Source organism: Ammodytes marinus (genome assembly GCF_949987685.1).
Source record: "Ammodytes marinus genome assembly, chromosome: 23".
NCBI classification, from domain to species: domain Eukaryota; kingdom Metazoa; phylum Chordata; class Actinopteri; order Uranoscopiformes; family Ammodytidae; genus Ammodytes; species Ammodytes marinus.
In genome coordinates this window covers 18,808,298-18,828,793 of record NC_137227.1, presented here as the reverse complement: position 1 = coordinate 18,828,793, position 20,496 = coordinate 18,808,298, and the positions used below count along the sequence as shown (strand labels likewise).

At 41.8% G+C, this 20,496-nt stretch overlaps 3 protein-coding genes across 6 annotated transcripts in view; all 3 read right to left on the bottom strand.

Moving 5' to 3' along the window:
- The window catches only part of LOC307269245 (uncharacterized protein), an 89,815-nt gene extending 85,554 nt beyond the window's left edge, over positions 1–4,261 (bottom strand). For all 3 annotated transcript variants that reach the window (XM_080052123.1, XM_080052124.1, XM_080052125.1), the window contains exons 1-5: positions 3,488–4,261; positions 2,896–2,957; positions 1,716–1,754; positions 1,155–1,352; positions 484–941 (exon numbers count right to left, since the gene is read on the bottom strand). In XM_080052123.1, the coding sequence (XP_079908249.1) occupies positions 484–941; positions 1,155–1,352; positions 1,716–1,754; positions 2,896–2,957; positions 3,488–4,258 (1,528 nt within the window). In that variant the 5' untranslated portion in view covers positions 4,259–4,261. The remainder of the gene's footprint in view (positions 1–483; positions 942–1,154; positions 1,353–1,715; positions 1,755–2,895; positions 2,958–3,487) is intronic.
- Positions 4,262–9,209: 4,948 nt separating this feature from the next.
- znf638 (zinc finger protein 638) overlaps positions 9,210–20,496 on the bottom strand; it is a 64,184-nt gene continuing 52,897 nt past the window's right edge. For both annotated transcript variants that reach the window (XM_080052126.1, XM_080052127.1), the window contains exons 27-32: positions 13,549–13,657; positions 13,038–13,151; positions 10,617–10,904; positions 10,158–10,274; positions 9,910–10,031; positions 9,210–9,788 (exon numbers count right to left, since the gene is read on the bottom strand). In XM_080052126.1, coding sequence (XP_079908252.1) covers positions 9,714–9,788; positions 9,910–10,031; positions 10,158–10,274; positions 10,617–10,904; positions 13,038–13,151; positions 13,549–13,657 — 825 coding nt within the window. In that variant the 3' untranslated portion in view covers positions 9,210–9,713. The remainder of the gene's footprint in view (positions 9,789–9,909; positions 10,032–10,157; positions 10,275–10,616; positions 10,905–13,037; positions 13,152–13,548; positions 13,658–20,496) is intronic.
- LOC307269247 (uncharacterized protein) lies at positions 16,871–19,375 on the bottom strand. The gene is made up of 8 exons (XM_080052129.1): positions 19,077–19,375; positions 18,656–18,757; positions 18,501–18,535; positions 18,209–18,376; positions 17,760–17,900; positions 17,619–17,654; positions 17,207–17,251; positions 16,871–16,923 (listed from the first exon to the last, which is right to left on the bottom strand). The coding sequence occupies exons 1-7, from the start codon at positions 19,183–19,185 to the stop codon at positions 17,225–17,227; spliced, it is 618 nt and encodes a 205-aa protein (XP_079908255.1). The 5' UTR covers positions 19,186–19,375; the 3' UTR covers positions 16,871–16,923; positions 17,207–17,224.

The following is a 20,496-nucleotide window of genomic DNA, read 5'->3' as shown; positions in this document are numbered from 1 at the left end:
ACACCAAAGCAGGCAGTGCGGCAAATGCCGCAGTCTTGTGCAGCGGGGGGAGTTTCACTTTATTTACTTAATGGTACATCTTTTTAGACGCCATTCTGAAATGCCGACTTGGATGGTGAAACGCCAAATAACTCAACGTCTGTTGGTATCTTTGTAGGCGGAATTGTAGAGAACAGAAAAGCTCATGATTGCTCCTCCATCTCACCGAAGCTAAATGCTTTTTTGTTTTTATTACACATCTTTGGTAGCTGGAAGACGCTCCCTTATCTATGCTTTGATTGGGGGCCGAAGCGTGAAGAAGCGTTGCGTTTCTCCGAAAGTTGAGCAGGTTTCTAGATTTTGCTGCAGCCTACAGTACAATTCAATAATATGAGAAGACCGCCGTTTTGGACGCACCGCCACACTTGGTGTGAATGTAGCCTCAGTCCTTAAACATGGTCTTTATTTTAGTCCCAGAGGTGTTATATTTACAATTTCTCAAACCTGTTGTTTCCAGTAGTTGCTTAGCCAGTCTCTCTGCACTACTTGACTTTTGTTGAGGTGATGACTCTTCTGTGGAAGAACGTCTATCACGGCTTGTTCTATGAGATGAGTGTCTCTTATGGCTAGGAGACGGCCTAGGAGATGATCGTCTCTCATTCTTCCTATGCGAGGACCGCTTCTCATCTCTTTTTCTTGATGATGATGATTCTCTCTCTGAGCTTTTTGACTTCCGTTGAGGTGATGACTCTTCTGTGGAAGAACGTCTCTCACGGCTTCTACAAGGAGATGGTCGTCTTTCACGGCTTGTTCTATAAGATGATCGTTTGTCACGGCTCTTCCTTGGAGAGGAACGTTTCGCATCTCTCCTCCTTGGCGACAATTGTCTCTCTGAGCTACTTGAACTTGCCCGATAGCGTGAGGAGGATGGGCGGCCATACCGTGGGGAGCGAGAACGAGACCTGATGAAAGTAAGCATGAAATAACTTGATCACTCAATTGATCTATAATTATCATTTATCAAACTATTCAAGGTCTGAAAGCAAAATCCAATTAAGCCAAAATGAAGGTTATGTTGAGCTTTGAATGTTCTACAGGTGATTTTGCAATCTGGTCACGAGAGGAATCTCTTCTGTTTGAATATGTTATTGGTCTTAAAAGAATACATTTCTTACAGACTGCGGTTGTATCTAGAACTGTGCGGTGAATTTGAACGGCTTCTGCGTCTTCCCCTTCTACCATCCGGACTACGGCGGCCTCGGGGGCTGGGTGAGCGGGAACAGGAGCGGTTTCTATGCCTGGTTTTCGGTTGACGATGCTGGTTAGTCTTTGCAGACGTTGAGGCCGAGGGCTTGGCTTCTTCTTTTGCAATGCTGAATAAAACAATGGGTGAGAAAAGAATGTGTGAACAACAGGAAAGACACTGTTCCTACAACAATATATTACAAAGAAATTTTGAATTTTTCAGGCATATTTCGAATGGCAATTAATCGTGATTAATCCACAGCTACCCTGTGATTAATCTGATTAAACATTCTTATCATTTGACAGCCCTAATATTATTTGTTTTCAGTTTGAGCACCCCATCATGTCCGGGTCAATGATCAGTACAGTGCGAGTATAATAGTGGCAAGTTCAGGCCGCAAAGAAAGACCAATTAAATTATATAGTGTGACTTAACACATTGAGCAACATAAATAAAGTTGTACAGTGTCTGAACAGGTAAAGAAATTTACCTGGGCTTGAGAACCATCTCATCATCCAAGTGTGGGTATCTGTGGAAAAAAACAAAAAACAAAAACTCCAATAAAAACAGCAGAGAGTCATACATATCGACAACAAAAGCCAAATGTTTCTTCGTAGAGGCATTTGGTCATAAAGCTGTTTTAAGCTGTATTCAAGCGATGCTTCTGAATTAAATGGAAATTGAAGAACTGTGTAGGTTGTGAACACTATAGAACAACCTTTAAGAGTGAAGAATCAAAATAATTGATGGACCCTGACACAAGTTCTACTGGCATCTCTAAAATGTGGGTTCAGGAGAGACCCTTAAAAGGTTTACACTCACAGGCCACTTTAATTGCTTGTAAAAACAAATAGCTTATCAATCAGCCAATCACATGACAGCAACTCATTGCATTCAGGCATGTAGATTTGGTCAAGACAAGGTGCTGAAGCTCAAAGAAAGAGGGTTTAAATGACTTTGAACGTGGAATGGGATGGTGCATGGCAGGATGGATCAATGCTTTCATGTTGTTTACGCCAAATTCTGACTATTCCATCTGAACTTCGCAGCTGAAATCGAGAATCACCAGACAAGGTAAGATTTTTCCAATCTTCTATTGTCCAATTTTGATGAGCCTGTGCGAAAAATTGTAGCCTCCGTTTCCTGTTTATAGCCGACAGGAGTGGCACCAGGTGGGTTCCAATGCTGCTGTAGCCCATCTGCTTCAAGGTTGGTCGTGTTGTGAGTTCAGAAATTGTATTCTGCTCACCCTGGTTGTACTGAGTGATTATTTGAGTTACTGTTGCCTTTCCATCATCTCCAACCAGTCTGCCCATCCTCCTCAAACCTCTGACATCAACCAGGCATTTTCGTCCACACAACTGCCACTCACTGGATATTTTTTAACCCTAGAGATGGTTGCGCGTGAAAATCCCAGTTGATCAGCAGCTTCTGAAACACTCAGTGCGTACGTTCCAAGTCACTTACCGTCTTCAACAGGAAGACGGTACTAATTCAAAGTTTGATGCGCTTCACCGTCGTCATATAACAATTATTAATCTTACAAAGTGTCGTGCAAACTCTAGCTCTTTTACCCAAAGGTGCAGCTAGAATCAACAGAAACTTCAAATTCCTAGTAGCCACTTTAACTAGAAATTTATAAGAGAAATAATTTAATTAAGACTACTGACCGATTTCGGAGGAGTCTGCATTTCTCAAGGTGAAGGCTGGTTTTCTGGTGGGAGATCCAATCCTATTTTTTTTAGAACAGACACACAGCATTTAGTTACATTTCATTATCTTCTTCTAACTGCCATCAGCTTCCTCTCAAATACATTTTTTGTGATTAGCTAACAGCACATCTTTAATTCAACATTACAGCATTAATGCTTTTTTGTTGGTCTCTTTAGTTTTACAAGTCGAAGTGTCTAATGACACTTTGAATATTCTGCCAACAGCATTCTTCCAAAACACAGGAACAATGTTGAACCAAGTAAGGAGATTATTTATTAGCAAACTGTCAATGCTAACGCAGGTTTCGCATGGACAAAATTATAAAGGCACATTACACAGAGCTTTAACAGACATCTTTAGTCATCTTGAATTCAGGGACAACAAGTCTGTATCGCTAAATCAGCATTTAAAAAAAAAAAAAATATTATTTATATTTTTGAAAGCATTCTCTTGCATTGAACTATGTATATTCAGCAAATCCCAACAATTAAAAAAATTAACAATTTCCTAAAAAATAAGAGAGAGAACAGAATGAAGACTTCCACTCACCTTCATATGAGCATATTCTTTGTTACACAGAGTACAGGTATGTGGGAAGTCTTTCGGCGAGGATGCCCTAAAGTCATGTATCATGTTCAGTGTTGGCAGGTCCTTGGAGGCTGCCATCGTCGCTGGATGCTGCTTGATAGGTGGCAAAGTCACGTTCATTAAATTCTTCTGGTCCAGGATTGGCCGAGGCAAGAAAGGAGGAGGGACGACGGCTTTACTGGTCAATAAAACCGGATTCCGCATGTCACTAGGGGTCTTATTTTTACCAGGGATGAGAGGAGCAGGGGGAACCGATTTTGCTGTAGGAAAAACTTGAGGCCGCATCACTTTTTCTGTCTGGGAAACAGGCTGCTTCTGCTGCTGCTGTATCGCCTGTGTCTGCTGCTTTTGCACCGGCTGCATCTGCTGTTCCTGCTTCTTTTTGATTTGTTCGGTAACATCTGATCCTGAATCATTGCCAGGTCGTTTGGGACCCCGGTACAGAGTGGACTGTTGTTTGATTAGTGATGATGATGATGTCGACTGACGATTTGCCTCTGGTTCTTTTTTCGTAGTATTGGGTTTGGGAATTTTGAGGTCTGTGTCCTCCTTTGGCAGAGAGAAAGGTCCGCAGATTGTTTGGGAAGTCTTGTTTGGATGGTTCTGCAATTGTTTGGTTGGATTATTGATTGGAGGAGCCAACGAGCTCTGTACTGAAATGTCCGAAGAGCTGACATTGGTAACAGACCTAACCTGTTCAATATTTTTTATCTCTGTTGTATTTCTTTGCATCCCCTCTCGATTCCCTCCGCTACTATCGAAAGTGTGAATCAATTCCAAACTTCCACTCCCACCACTGCCACTGGTCCTTCCAGTCTCACCCCCAAACCCTCCAGTATATTTGCCAGTATGTCCATAGTCAATCACTTTACTCGACTGGGAAGCAGTCGAATACTCTCCATGGTGCATCGCTGCCAATCCAGAAGCTGTCGAACTGTAACTGCTCATTCCACTAGCGCTTCTGGTGGGTTGGGGTTCGTGGTGGGGTTTTGGTTGATCTGCAGGTGTAGTTCCCTTGGTCTTGTTCATCCGGATTTCGCGTAAAATGAATGGCAGGTTAGCAGGAGTGATCTGGTCCTCAGGGTAGAAGGCAAGATGTACCAAGTCATCTTTATCGAGTCCAAAGTGCAAAAGGACATTTGCAGCTGATTCAGAGGTGAATTTTGGTCGACTGGGCTCTGTGGAGGCTGTTGGTTTGTCTTGCACTGGTTTGTTATAATCACCTATCCCTGGAATGGACTGTCTTTCGCTGGATGCATTAAACGTACCTTGACCACTGCTTAAATAGTTAGAGGAAACAGGTGATGAATACAATCTAGGGGAGTCCTCAACACTGGACGTTTTGTAGTTTGAGGACCAGACCAAGGAGCAACTGCCACTTTCAACATCCAACCTGCCTGACTGTCTATATCCTGAAGAGGCAGAGGTCGAGGGCATTGAGTAGGAGCCCCTGCCTGTTTGTGAGTAGAGAAAGTCATCCCTTTGGGATCCAGTAAAGCGAGTGTCCTGGTCTGTGGGCTGATGCATGGGGTTGCCCTGAAACCTCACCTCCTCTCTTGCTCTGCTCATTTGCATGTCTATGCTCCGTTCCATTTCCTGATCCATTACGGCCCTACTCTGCTCAGGCCTGTAGCTCGACTGAGTCGTCATCGATGGGAGCATTCCCCCGGATGTTGCAGAAGGAGTTCCAGGAGAACTGAAGCTGGAACCACGTCCAAGATGAGAAGATGTCCTCTGGGGGTCCCTCTCGGTCTGTATATTAGGGAGTCCATGCTGCCCCGGGGGGGAACTTTGGTTCCAAGAAGCATAGGGGTTATATTGGGGATAGGACATAGTGTTGCGATCTTCAGGAAATAAAGGAGGTTGATGGCTGCAAACAGATAGCCGTTTATCTGCGTCAACGTAGCGTGCGTTTTCTGTTGAGCTAGTCGCAAGGATACAGTCTGCTGGCCAATCAGGAGTAGGCCCCCCTAGGAGCCCTCCTAGTAGGGCACGTTAGGGGCCCAGAAGCAGGAAGAAAAAATGCTCCTATTGCAATGGAAAGCTGAAAAGTTAAAAACAGAGGAAGCAGTTACCGAGGTGGATTGGAAAGCAGATTGTTTTGGAGCTTCTGTAACTCAAACTGGGTCATATTTCATGTCTAGTCAAAATCTCCCCATCAACACAGAACATGCTTTATGGTGTTTGGAAAGATTCAATACCAGCGCAAATGAAATATTTGGGGAAAGTTTGAAAAGCACTATGTAGGCTAATGGTGGATTTTCATTCCATGGTACTGGCTCTACTCCAGGGGTTTTCAAAGTGTGAGAGAGTGAGCCCCCCCTCTGAGAACAAATTTCAGCGAAGCCCCCCCGGGAGATTTTTTTTCACCTTTTTAAAGTGAAATGCATGAATCTGGTGCACTTTGAGAGGACAATTAAGAGGCTAAATATGAGGAATTTTGTGTGAACAAATAATTTGGAGACACTGGGTCTGATGAACTAGAAGCTATTGAAGAAGGACACATGGATTTTCCATAAAAATATTAATTTAAAATAAACAAAATGTATGCAGGGTCCTCTGGGTTGGGCTTGGTGCTCTTTTTCTTTAACGAGACCTATTTCTCTGTAATTTACTGAATGCATTTAAATGCAGTGAGGGGAACGAAGCAGAAGAACTTGTGTTCAGCTATGCCGTGATCTTAGTATAAAAAAATTTAAAAAAAAAAATGTTTTTTTTTTTTTGTTATTATTATTATTATTATTTTTTTACATATTCATCCGCGCCCCCCTGCCATAACCCCGCGCCCCACAGTTTGAAAACCGCTGCTCTACTCTATTCTCCTTTGGTATCAGGTAACTTCCTGTAGGTGGGTTTGCATTGTATTGTATGGCGGTAGCCAGGATAGTACCTCCTCTGTGTAGCTGGTAGTCATAGTGACAGTAATCTTCATCAGGGCTATTTCTTGAACTCATCGTTTTTGTTTGAAGTAACGCTACCGTCCTTTACCACTCATGCCATTTTATAGCAGGCTGTCATATTGTTTTATTTCCTCTTTGACGTGCCTATGTGCATCACTGTCTCGTCTGCCACCAAGGAGAGGAACAGCTGAACCTTGTCAAGCCACCACGGCGTGGTTGTCCGTGATGAAAAAACAGAAAGACAGCTAGCTAAAAATCTGATCGCTTAAATGTAACCTGTCTATGAAATTGGGACAGAGAAACAGATTAATTCTTGCTGACAGACAAGCATACTTGGATGCGGTGCAATAATTGCGGATAAAGAGATGGTGACATTTGCTACTGGTACTTTATCCCAGAAACAGAACCAACAGACTAACAGAATGTGTGCTGTCTTTTATTTTGAAAGCTAAACAGAAGTAGTAATGTGAATCATTCATCTGTGTAATTGCAGGAGTATAGTCTGCGAGTGCGTATGGGTGAGAGAGACAGAGAGAGAGAGAGGGGAAATTATTTGAAATCGGCTCTGCTTGCCTGTTTGTTGTTTATTGTTTTTGTTTTAACAATATATAAGTTTAGAGAAAGTTGCTTTCATAACTCAGTGTCTGCTGTCTGTCCACTCACTGAACTCACCGCACGTCACTGGCCAGCACGGTATAAATATGACAACTTCTACATACTGTATTTGGTCCAAAAAAACTTCATAATCAAGAATGCATACCCTCGTGCCGTACGCAAACCACATCCAGAAGCTGTCACAGGGATATGCGACGAGCCACAGACTGACATTTCTTTCTTTATAAGATAGATAGATGTCATGTGTCCACCCAAATAGATCCCTTTACATAATGTAGAAATAATGTGAGGTGAAACCTTCTTTGTATGAGCTGCGTCAGAGCAACACAATTATATTCAAGAGTGCAGACATTTACTCGATACCTCGCGTGATGGTGACTGATTCACCCAAAAGTTGGATCAATAATTACCAGGTTTGAAAGTGTAAATATCGCAGTAGTCGTTGAGTACGAGACATAGGGCATTTCCGTTGTTTGTTGATATACCACTATAAACTCAAAGGTATCTTCCGAGTTTGTGGACATCCTGTCACAACACGATCTGAGGAGCCTGCACGATATGAGGTGCGCGTGCGCAAAATGGCGTCTATGGTGACACATCCCTGACTTCGACAGGAGTACACTTCCGGTTTATGTCCAGCCTTCAGGATAAAAGCCCCGTAAAAACTTGGGTTTCGTTTTTAAATTAAAGGGTTAAATTAACGTAAGATTAATCAATCAAGTAAAACATGTTTAAAAAAGGAACACATAATTGTTGCAGCAGTGACTCACGCATACTGCGTGCTTAATATTGGATGTAGAATTACAATTTTGTGTAAACAATGGCCTTTTATTCTGAAGAAATGGACCGGAAGTTATTCTTGTAACCCTTTGACGTTCAGTCAACAGTTTAGTAAAGGACTATTTTTAATAATTAGCTCTTTTAAACAGACTATGATAATAAAGGGTAATGTTTAAAAAAAATAAGACATAGGAATTATCGCACAACATAATTCTTAGGGTTAGGGGTTTTGCCAGACTCCCCATTCTTGTTTGTCTTGTACACAGGCCTGTGTGTCATGGTAGATAGTTTTACTAGATAGATATAAGATATTTGGAAACTAATGCCAAAAAAATGTAACATCTTAATTTTTCCAAAAGGAAAATAATTAAAATAATTTGTCTAAAATCTTAATCCAAAAAAGACTATAGCTTAAGTACCAGTTAATTTTAAATAGTTGTTTACTGTCAAAGAAATGCTGTATTCATTTTGTTATAAGTATTTTCTGCTTAGATTTTATTCATGTTGGTAAACTTGATCCACTTATACGACCTTTGTAGACGAAAACATGTTGTGCTAAAAGGTACTCGCTTTTACATGCATCTGGAAACTTTCCAGCAGAAACAGGAAAAGGCTTAACATCAACATTTAACTCCTCAAAGCATGATGTGAACATCTGCTCGATTTCAGTGAATCGATATAGCAACTTGCACCTAAACCGCCCACACTGGCTGCAGATGGAAACGGCTTACTGGAGAAATTCCACATACGGCTATGTGTCAGAAGGGGTATATAGGTTGTTGAAATGTCTTTGTCTTCAGTCAATTTCTGTATTGCAACGGTGATACTTGTAAATTGTCTCCTTGGGCCAACAGTTAATCCTTTTTTTTAACAAATATTTGTTCATTATTTCATACCAAACCTACTCTTCCTTCCCGTTCATCTTACCTGTCTGAACTTAGTGTAGTTAAAGTCCCAGGTCCTCAGAATCCGTCGGAAGAAATCTGTAGGTTGCCACAGCTTTCTCTTACTGTCCCTCTTTCCTTTGGAATAGTCTCCCTGTTGACATCACACAATCTGACACTGTGGAGGTCTTCTTACCAAATCTTGAAACTCATCTAAAAGATGTTAGTCAGTAAGCTTCCATCTTCAAAAAGGTGCTACAAAGTGTGTCAGAAATACTTGAATGTTTCTCTGTCCATCAGTGTGAAGCAGAGGGAGTTGGTTTCTGGAGATGAACAGCTGATGGGGCCAGCCCTCCAGTCAGGTGACACTAAATCACTGCAGTAGAAGAGGATCGTCAAAGGAGCACCAGCCATATTACAATTTTACCAGGTTTTTATTACTGCAAAAATTGAAAATAAAAACTGAGAAAAACATTTACAGGCTTACAATCTACATTTGCTTGAACAAAACGCAACTTGTCAAAAATACTGTGATTTTTTTTTATTGATGAGTAATGAGGTCATGTGGCATATTTAAAAGTTAAAAACCTCTGCATATATAAGTTTGACTTATTTCATAATGAAACTGAAAGGTTCTCCGTAACAGAAAGTATGCAACTGCAGCTGTAGGCAGAGCAAGGCACCAAAACTGTAGGGTTGAAGCGGGTTTGAATCCCAGATTGTTTGAGCAGGTTTGATGTTTGATTCATATTATGTACATATAAAGAGGTGCCAAACAGCAAAGTCGATGAATCAGATTTCACTTGTCCAGCTCAATATTATACTACATTCATTTATTTAAAGATATTTCTTGGGCATTTTTTTTTTTATTAGACAGTTTTGTACAGACAGAGGTGAAATGGGGCAGAGGGGGAAAGACATGCAGGGAGCTGAACCCGGGCGGGATGCCCCACAGGCGCCCCCCAAATCTTTTACATTCTTAACAAAAACAGGTTCATTAAGCCAGAATCAATCAGAAACGGAGCCTTGACAACTTTCCGTTGAACTTTTCGATATTTTCTGTTCAGGCTTCTGTAAATGTTTCTGAAAAAAAGGAAGCAGGAGAGCACAAACAATGTCAGGAAAAGTGTCTGTTTTTGTGTGTTTGATTTTGTGCATGCGAGTGAGTGTGAGTGTGAGTGTAAGTGTGTCTGCGTGTCTTTACCTGCAGGTTGTTGTAGTGTCTCTGGCTGCTGCAGTGTAGATCTTTGGCTGTGCTCTCGTTCGCGTAGAACACAGAGCAGAGATTACAGAAATATCCTGATTTGGGGAGAACAAACTCCTGACCTGTAGAGGGCGACAGTGATAGTGAAACTGTGTGTTTGCAAGTGTTTCAGTATGTGTTTGGTTGTGTGTGTGTGTGTGTGTGTGTGTGTGTGTGTGTGTGTGTGTGTGTGTGTGTGTTTGTCTCACCAAGGGGATTGTCGGGTTTGAATGGCGGCAGGTCATAGTCGGCAGGGACACAAGGAGACTGAGAACGAGATCGCTTTGCTTCAGGTCCGACAGCCTCCCTCCTCAGTTTACTCAGAACTGTGGAAGAGAAGGAAGAAATCTCCGTCATTTAAGCCCCAACAATCACATTCATACTTAAAAAAGGCTGTTTTGTATCTGCAATGCAATATTACACTCAAGCAGCAACTATTTAAGATCCAGCTCCTTCTCGCTTCCTACGATTGGAAAATACTTTTTGGGGAATTCAGGACAGAATTAAATTTTCAATATAAGACAGAATTAATCAAGTATTAAAATGATGCTAATTTTCTGCCCTAAATGTAGATCCAGAATTGAAACTTTCATCCACTTTGGAGATAATAATTCTCAGGAACATTCACTTTGTCATTCCAAGAGGTTTGCATAGCACGGTTCCTGTACCTTTACTGTCCGCCCTGCTACATTCTTCCTTCTCTCCTTCCTCCAGTGTCTGGTTCTCAGGGCGCTCCGGTTCAGGCTCCTGTCCAGCAGAGGCAGCGTCGATGTGGGCTTGGCCCGGTGCTTCCACCTCTGCCTTCTGGGTCTCCTCTTGGCACTCGGAAGGATCTTTGTCCAATGGCGACGAGGCATCTAGAGAAGTGGGAGGTGGTACATTGGCTACAGCTGGTTCCTTTTCTTCTTCTTTGTCCTCTTCGGAGATCACTTGTTTTCCTCTGGCAGATCTTCTCACTGTAGTTGAAATAATACATTTGTTACTTTTTATTTTAAAGTCTTCAAGCAGGTTAATGAACGCTGTTACAGTAACTACACAATAAAAACCTAGATACACATTAGGGCTGTGTCAAAAAATCGAAATATCGATATATCGCGATACTTAGTTTCCCGATATCAGTATCGATTTTTATATCAAAATATCGATTTTTTTTTATTAATTTCTTTATGATTTTTTTTTTTTTTTTTTTTGCTTTTCAAGGCTTTATTGACAGTGCAGAGATACAGATATGAAGTGGGGCAGAGAGGGAATGAAACAATGAAACAACCACAGGTCAGATTCAAACCCATGTCTGCTGTCAGGCCTGAGCCTCTAGGATACTGACTATTGAAGTTAGATCAGTTTTGTTTATAAAAATACTTAAGATTCACTGTGTCACAAAAGCACACTGATGTGTTTTCATTTTCATTGTGTCCTGTACAGTTAGTACAAGAGTGAATTGTATTTGTTATTTTGATGTTATGGCAGCTGCAGCAGTGTTTGATAATTTGCCAAAACCAAAAAAAAGGAAGAAAAATAGTAAAGGAAGTTGTGAATGAAATAGTTTTGACATCATTTGTCTGTACAATTATCACTATATTGTGCTGTTATGTTTGACAAGGCAACTTGTTTATGGAATATCGCAATATATCGTGATATATCAAGATACGCAACATATCGTGATATATCGTATCGTGACCAGTGTATCGTGATACGTATCGTATCGCGAAGTCCTTGACGATACCCAGCCCTAATACACATGCACCAAGGCAGTTGAAGAGAAACTCAAAACACAGGCACAAACATAGAGAAGTCTTCCTATACATCTGTGGCCAAAAGTTTTGAGAATGTCGCAAATATTCATTTTCACAAAGTCTGCTGCTTCAGTTTTTATAATGTCAATTTGTATATACTCCAGAATGTAATGAGGAGTGATCAGCTCAACTGCAATTAATTGCAAAGTCCCTCTTTGCCTTGAAAATGAACTTTATCAAAAACTTCAAGGAGAAAGGTTGTTGCCAAACAGGCTCCAGGGCACCCAAGAAAGTCCAGCAAGCGCCAGGACCGTCTCCTAAAGTTGATTCAGCTACGGGATTGGGCTGCCACCAGCACAGAGCTTGCTCAGGAATGGCAGCAGGTAGGTGAGAGTGCATCTGCACGCACAGTGAGGCAAATACTTTTGGAGGAAGGACTGGTTTCAAGAAGGGCAGCAAAGAAGCCACTTCTCTCCAGAAAAAAACACCAGGGACAGACTGATATTCTGCAAAAGGTACAGGAATTGGACTGCTGAGGACTGGGGTTAAGTCATTTTCTCTGATGAATCCCCTTTCCGATTGTTTGGGGCATCTGGAAAAAATGTTGTTCGGAGAAGACGAGGTGAGCGCTACCATCAGTCCTGTCTCGTGCCAACAGTAAAGCATCCTGAGACCATTCATGTGTGGGGTTGCTTCTCAGTCAAGGGAGTGGGCTCTCTCACAATCTTGCCTAAAAACAAAGCCATGAATAAAGAATGGTACCAGAACGTCCTCCGAGAGCAACTTCTCCCAACCGTCCAAGAGCAGTTTGGTGATGAACAATGCCTTTTCCAGCATGATGGAGCACCTTGCCATAAAGCAAAAGTAATAACTAAATGGCTAGGGGAACAAAACATAAAGATTTTGGGTCCAGGGCCAGGAAACTCCCCAGATCTTAATCCCATTGAGAACTTGTGGTCAATCCTCAAGAGGCGGGTGGACAAACAAGAACCCACAAATTCTGACAAACTCAAAGCATTGATTATGCAAGAATGGACTGCTATCAATCAGGATTTGGTCCAGAAGTTGATTGACAGCATGCCAGGGAGAATTGCAGAGGTCTTGAAAAAGAAGGGTCAACACTGCACATATTGACTTGTTGCATGAACTCAGTTTAATTGTCAATAAAAGCTTTTGATACTTATGAAATGCTTGTAATTATATTTCAGTATACCATAGACACATCTGACAAAAATACCTAAAAACCCTGAAGCAGCAGACCTTTTGAAAATTTTATATTTGTGTCATTCTCAAAACTTTTGGCCACTACTGTATACTCCATTGAAGTCTGAAAAGATATAAATGAGTTTTTGTTACCAGGGGTCTTTCTGGTTTTCTTCTTGGGTCGGCCTCTTGTCCTGGTCAACTCTTCCTTGATCTCCTCTTCAACCTCTCCCACCTCGTCTACCTTCACAAAGTTCATTGTTTCCTCTAAAACAGGAAAATATGAAAAATTCAAAAAAGGAGAGTTTAACAAAAACATAAACTTAAAATACATTTAACTTTAAAAGGTCACCTTGATGATGGCTTTTGCATAGTTTTTTTTGGCATTAATATAGTTCCCGAGTCTGAAAGTAATAGAAAAAACAACCCTCCCTCTTTATCTCCACCTCCACCTGTATGAAAACCTGTGTTCTAAAACCCCAGTCAGATTTGTCTCCGGGTTATGACGTCATAACATGAGAATACCACCTCCCCCCCCCCCCCCCAACCTAACTTAACACTACCTCCACCTGTGATAATTAGTAACTTGAACACAAATGCTCTCTTGTGAGCAAAATACAAATATATATGATGAAGTAGTATACTGTAATATGCATTAACACACCTGTGTCCTCAGCATGTTTTCGTTTAGCAGATCTCAAGGTTTTCTCAGCGTTCTCTTGGTCCGGATTCTCTTCCTCATTACAGACGGCTTCATCTAGAGTCACCAAAGTCTAAAAACAGACAGCAGATCTTAAGCATGAGTGTTTCTGAATTTGTAAAACTTATTTGTGTTTTCTAAATGTTTGTTTAAATGTACCTCTCGGTTTATGGAGTCCACTGATTTGTGATCTGGTACAGCTTGTCTCTTCCTCAGTTCTTCCTTTTCGTTGTCAAGGTTATCCCTTTCCTTTAGCTTGCTCTCCTTTTCAAGTATGGTAGTGTCACTCTGGGACTTAGATGTTGGTTTCTCCTCTTTCTCAATGTCTATTTTGGGTGTACTTTGCTCATCAGACTGTTCTGCAGCAGGGTTCTCATCCACTATCTCATGAAGAGTTTCCTTCTTGACAATCGTTTTTTCCAACACTTCCATAACTGTGGTACCACTTGTTGGTGTGTCCTTTTCTTCAGCTGAGGCCTCTTGTTTTGTTGGAGATGCATCTTTCTCTCTGCCTTCATCAGAAACCTCTGTGGCTGATACCTCTTCTGGTACTTGATTGTCCTCCAAAGAATCTACAATCTGATGCAATGTTACACTTTCCCTTTTTGTTGTTTCCAACCCTTTCTTTGGTTTTCCCTTTCTTCTTTTCGCCATTTGAGCAGGCTGATCATCCTGAACAACTGTGTCTTCAACAGAGTCGATTATTTCATCTTCTTTTGTTGTTCTTTCACTTTTAGCTCTAGTAGATCTTGTTGAGATGGTCGGTTTATCTTCAGCAGTCTCGTCCTCCACAGAGTCTAAAATCTTGAATGTAGTCTCTGGGTTCTTAGATGATTCTAGGAGATTCAATGTAATTTTATCATCTTTCTTTCCTCTTGCACTCCTCCTTCTTCCAGACTTTTCTGTGGTCGTGGCCTCTTCAACATGTTCGTCTACAGAATCTACCATTTCATTTACCATTTCCACAATGACCCCTTCTTTTTTAGAAATTTTCGCAGAGTTGTCAATCTTCGATCGTGTTGCATATTTTTTAACTGTCCTGACCTGTTCCTTTGGGGATTCCTCCTCTTCACTTTTGGTTAGAGAGGCTGTTTCTGACGGCATCACATCTTTTCCAACGTTTTGGCTTTTCTCCTGGTCTTTGAGTGTGTTGACATTCAAATTGATCTCCAGACTCTGGGCTTGGCTCAACTCTAATCCATGTCCATCTGGAGGCGGATGCATCACTGTCGATGGTTCTATTTGTAACTCTGACTCAGTAGTTTTTGCAGCTAAGCCCTCTTCTGACAGTTCAGACGCTATGCTAACTATGGCTTTTTCTCCTTCTCTGGGTGGTTCCAGTTGAGTCTCCATAAATGCATCTGCAGTTTCTGCTGATGTTGTCTTTTCAATTTCAAAGTTTTCTTTCTGTACTGAAGATGCATCTGGGGGGGCAGGACTGGAAGACGCTGGGACTGTGTTCCCTGAGCTCAAAACAGTTTGTGACCCCTTTTTATCACTTAGATCCTGTACATCTGCATTTGTCCCAAGACCAACGGTGCACTCTGTCGGGATCTTGTTTATTGCATCCTCCCCATCATTCTCCATTGTTATGTCACTTGCAGCGGTAGCACTTGGTCCTGCTGTCATGGGCTCAGAAATTGCACCAGGGTCAGATTGGGACCCATTACCCAGGAGTTCATCAGGAGCCGGCTGGGTGTGAAGTGTCACATCTTGGGTCTTGGTGTTGGCTTGTAGCTGATGGTTTAGGTCCTTCAAACTAAAACAGAAAATGATTGTCAAATGAAAGCAGGGTTCTCACACAATGGTCCTACACTATTCTCCCTAAGCATCAATACGATTGCCTTAGAACCAATTCTGCCAAACTCATCCTCATTCAAACGCCCATTCTCCCGATGCTGGATTATGGCGAGACAACACACAGGGTTGCTTGCAACAGCAATCCATCAAAACATGACCCACTTTATCACTTCTCTATTTGGTTTGCCACAAATGCCCCCTTCAGCACACACTACTGCAACGTTGATTCACTAGTCAACAGGCCCTAATTATGAGACTCATTGGATCACCTTCACTTATAAGATCCTTTTTGGACGATCATCTCCTTACTTATGTCGCCTGTTGCAGCCAATGTCCATCACATACAACGGACATGGTCCTCACTTTATATTCAGTCAAGTAAACCCAAAAGTAACTGAGCCTCTGGTCTAGCATCTTTTCTATATGTGACTTGAATGCACCTAAACATTGGCCCTTGGGCCATAACAGTCATCACAATGGTGCACTGGTTATTAAAACACGTTGTGTATTTCTCTTAACCTGACAAGAATAACCTACAATGTGATATACTTACCTCTCATGATGAACATATGCTTTCCAAAAACGACGCTTTTTGCTAGACAATTTTGCTATTGTAGCTTCGTAGTTCTCCAACACCTTTGTTATACCGCTGGGGTCAGCCATCTCAATGTATATCTGAGGAAAAACAACAGTCATGGACAAGGAGAAAAGACGAAGAAGACGAGATGTAAAAAGTATCAAGACAAAAGAACAGACAGGATGAGGCCAGCAGCAAGACATCAGAATATTTAAGAAAAAGTGTCTGGAAAAACACTGTAAAGAAAGATTGATGAAGATAATACAAGAGAACAAAAGTCAACTTTACTTTCAGTTCTGAGGCATCTTTTTACCCTTTTAATGCCTGGACCATTCTGTTTAGCTACATGTCACTGGGTGTAGAGCCACACATGCATGGGACAGATTTTTATAGATTTGTTGTTGCAGACCTAATCACTGCTCTAACGTCGTTTTGAACAGTGTCATCAAACTACATGTTTCTCGTCGACACTTCTCGAGCAGGATTTTCAACTTCAAACTGAGTGAGATCTTCTTCAATCACAATCCAATTCATGCAGTCACTATACATTTATATTAATTTGGGGCCATTTCATTGACCATGTATGGGTAACTATGGGCGTTATATGAAGAAAACAAAGGCTGCAACACATTTCGAGTTGATTGTGACGGGCATATGATGTCAGTTTATAAATACAAAAATATTTCTGTGTTTCGTCAGTACGCCTCCCTTTGACGTTAATCCTACACAGTTTTATAAATGAGGCCCCAGGAATCCATTGGCTTTTGTGTTGCTCTCTCAACACTTCAATGTGAAAAGTTCAGGTGTTTGTGTTCTTGTACCCAATTGGCCAGCGGCAGCACGTTGACATAGGTCGTGATCAACGCCACCACTTCCATGACCGTCTTGATGATGAACAAAGACGTCGCCGTCGTATTCACACAGAGCAACCGGTCCTCAAGGTCCTTCAGATCAGGAACTCCCTGAAGAACAAAAACATTTTGTTTTTAAAGAGGACCTATTATACTACTTTTCTGGTCTTAATTTCCTGTTTTACACTGCTATAGAGCAACCTGACACGAATCACATCACAAAAAACTATGTAGATTTTCGGGAAGCTCTTTCTCTTATTTTGGCGATCCAGCACGTCCTGTCAACACTTGAGTGTGTGTGCTTCGGCAATCTCCGCTCCCTCCGCCTGTGCTTCGGGGATCTCCGCTCCCCTCCCCCCCCTCCTGCAAACCCCACTCTGTTGTGATTGGTTACCTTCCTTCCGGAACACTTTCAGTGGCGGGAAGCGCGAGCATGGACCTATAAGGGCGCGAGGCAGACGCGAACAGGGAAGTGACAGCATTACCATACATGGAAACATCCGCGTGGGACGTCACGAAGTTACATGCGACGTCACGAAGTTACGGAAGGGTAGACCGCTCTGAACACGTGACTTCTCGACTGGCTAGAATAGTGTTTAGTGCTCTGCACAGACACCCCAGACGGTCAGCAGGGAATACGTCGAAATGCATGTAAGTCATTATTTGATAATTTAGTATGGTTAAGCATGACTATGAATCATCATAACAACGTTTATAGGTCATAAAAGTCAAAAAGCATCATAGGTCCTCTTTAAGGACCAAAGATTCAGAGATGAGGAGCTTTTAATTGATTAAAAGGTACTTACAGCATTGCTCCACCTCATCAGATTTATGTACATCATCTGCAAAAAGATTAGTCACTGATTACCCTAGATGCAGTCAAAACCAATTTGATTTTTTAAATTTAACAGCCCAGAATGCACCCAGTGTTTTCCCAGTGTCCATACCTTATCAGATCCAGGATTCATTTGTTCCAACACAATGTGAACAAAGAGCTTTTGGCCTTTGACATGTGAGTCCTTTGGATTTCTGAGGAAATCTTTGACAAAGTTACAGCACGTAGTCCAATTGGGGAAGCACACAAAGGCCTGGAGGTGAAGAAAGGAAAGGAAAAATATTTAAAGGCTGCACCTAATGATTATATTTTCATTTCCCTATCTGCCTGCTTGTCTCTCATTGATAATGAGGTGCATCAATCGCCTCCCGTTCGTAGACCATACAAAAAATATCCTGCCCTTACGATGCAAAACGGCATATTCACGTTAAAGATAACGATGTCGCACTGCAACAGCCCAAAGATATTAAAAATGCACAGAAAATAGCTCCATTAAAATAAGTTACGTTTTTATTCTAATCATTTGTGTGCCTGTAGCAGTCAGAGGTTTCTACTCCTTACCCTTTTCTGCAATGGTAGTACTATCACGTTGTCGTCCAAGAAGGGAAGGTACTGTTGGGGGACATAACCCCGGACTAGGTTGACCACATCCTCGTGCCTGTAGCTGGTTTTTTCTTGCAGACCGGTCAACATGATTGTGGAGTACTTGGAACCACGATCACTGGCCTTCTAGAAGACATAACGTTCAAAACCCAAAGATCAATTTATTTAAATACGCTAATTCAATTATTGGGTTTGGAACGTCATATATGCATTTTTTTTCAATTGGGTGTAGCTATGTACAAGGGCTTACCAAAATGTCCTCTTCTCTTGTGACTGTCAGGTAATCTTGCAATTAAAAATTAAATATGTGCAAAACAGTTACATCACTGAATACTTTAATGTTAATGTGTATAGTTTGCATTATCAAAATTTGATAATGTAAGAATAAATAACTGTCCATTTTACCTGGGATTATGAACGAAGGACACGCGGTTGGGAAAAGGAAGGGGCTCTTTTTCAAAGTGATCCAAAAGGGTGAAAGGCTGCCCTTTGGAACCCCACCTCGTGCTGCACATACCAAAAACAAGTGTATATTTATTACTCACATACGCAGGCTAAATTACAGATGGACCCCCATTGAGATCACTCTCCCAGGAAAATGCAATTAATGCATAAACTTTGATTGATTCTTGTGTCAGCACAGCTCAATATAATAACACATTTTTGACCACATCATACCTCCGCATTGGTATCAAAACTGAAGATACAATATGTCTTAATGATACATTTGATCAAAAAGTGCATGTAAACGCACTGACTGAGCTACAAATCAAACTAAATCAACATCCTGTGTGTACATTATTTTCATTTCCTAAAACAAACTTACGTTTTGCTGGAGACGGGTCCAGTCGGACTTTGTGGACTTCGTAGCCAGGGGCTTGTTTCAGGAGACTGTACCAAACTCCCATCCGATCCACCTCACAGGTGTGCCACATCAAGATGCTGATCTGACATCATGATTAGTGCACAGGTGTGACTTAGACTGTCCACAATAAAAGGCCACTCTGAAATGTGCATTTTTTTGCTTTATTGGGGGTCTAGGGACTCAGAACCAGTCAGTATCTGGTGTGACCACCATTTGCCTCATGCAGTGCAACACATCGTCTTCGCATAGAGTTTATCAGATTGTCAATTGTGGCCTGTGGAATGTTGGTCCACTCCTCTTCAATAGCTGTGCGAAGTTGCTGGAGACGGCTTATGGTGGAGAAATGAACATTCAATGCACGAGCAACAGATCTGGTTGACATTCCTGCTGTCAGCATGCCAATTGCACGCTCCCTCAATGCTTGTTGCATCTGTGGCATTTTGCTGTGAGACAAAACTGCACATTTCAGGGTGGCCTTTTATTGTGGACAGTCTAAGGCACACCTGTGTACTAATCATGATGTAACTGTACACCAACTCCCTCGGTTCCGTTATTCGCTCATTTGTCTTTTCCTACCAAAAGCTCTGCAGAATACACCTAACACAACTAATAAACCACCCAACTCGTTATCTTCTTTCCACAGTCTGAGACACATGTTTCTGACTGACATTCTTCAATGTATGTCCACACACCACTTGAAACTCAACCTTGACAAAACTGAGCTGCTTTCTTCTTCCAGGGAAGCGGTCTCCAACCCATGAACTTACTATCACCAATGAAACTTATGTGATACTATCACTATTGACTCCGTGATATTTCCCATCAAAACTGCTAGGAACCTGGGTGTGACACTTGATGACAAACTCTCCCTCAATGCCAACATTGCTGCAACAACCCATGCGTGTAGATACATTCTGGACAGCATCAGAAGGATACGTCCCCTTTGAACTCAGAAGGCCGAGTTGTACCAGAACCCAGATGTTCTGGTACAACTCCCTCCCGGCTGATTTGCCTGCAAGTGGCATCTGTCCTTTGCAGCTCATCCAGAATGTATAAACTGGTCTTCAACCAATCCAAGAGCTTTCGCTTTTTCCTCCGCTTCCTTCACTGGTTACCAATAGATGCCCACATCTCCTTCTATTTATTAGTACTTGTGCTGCCAACGGATCAGGTCCAGCTTACAAACAGGACATGGTCAAACCTTACACCCCAGCTCGTTCACTCAACTCTGCATCGGCCAATCTGCTTGCTGCTCCCTCACTCCGAGGGACACCTAGTCACTCGACAAAATCCAGACTGCTTGCTGTCCTGACTCCCAAAGGGTGAAACGGGTTCCCCTTTGACAAATAGCACTTACTCGTGGCACGTTGTAGTTTGAATT

What these genes read in the sequence shown, in the direction of transcription:
- LOC307269247 (XM_080052129.1), bottom strand. Translation starts at nt 19,185, where the DNA reads ATGTGGCACACCTGTGAGGTGGATCGGATGGGAGTTTGGTACAGTCTC. An exon ending in TCCTTCGTTCATAATCCCAG is followed by an intron (nt 18,536 to 18,655) that starts GTAAAATGGACA and finishes TTTAATTGCAAG; the next exon opens with ATTACCTGACAGTCACAAGA. An exon ending in TACTACCATTGCAGAAAAGG is followed by an intron (nt 17,901 to 18,208) that starts GTAAGGAGTAGA and finishes CTTCACCTCCAG; the next exon opens with GCCTTTGTGTGCTTCCCCAA.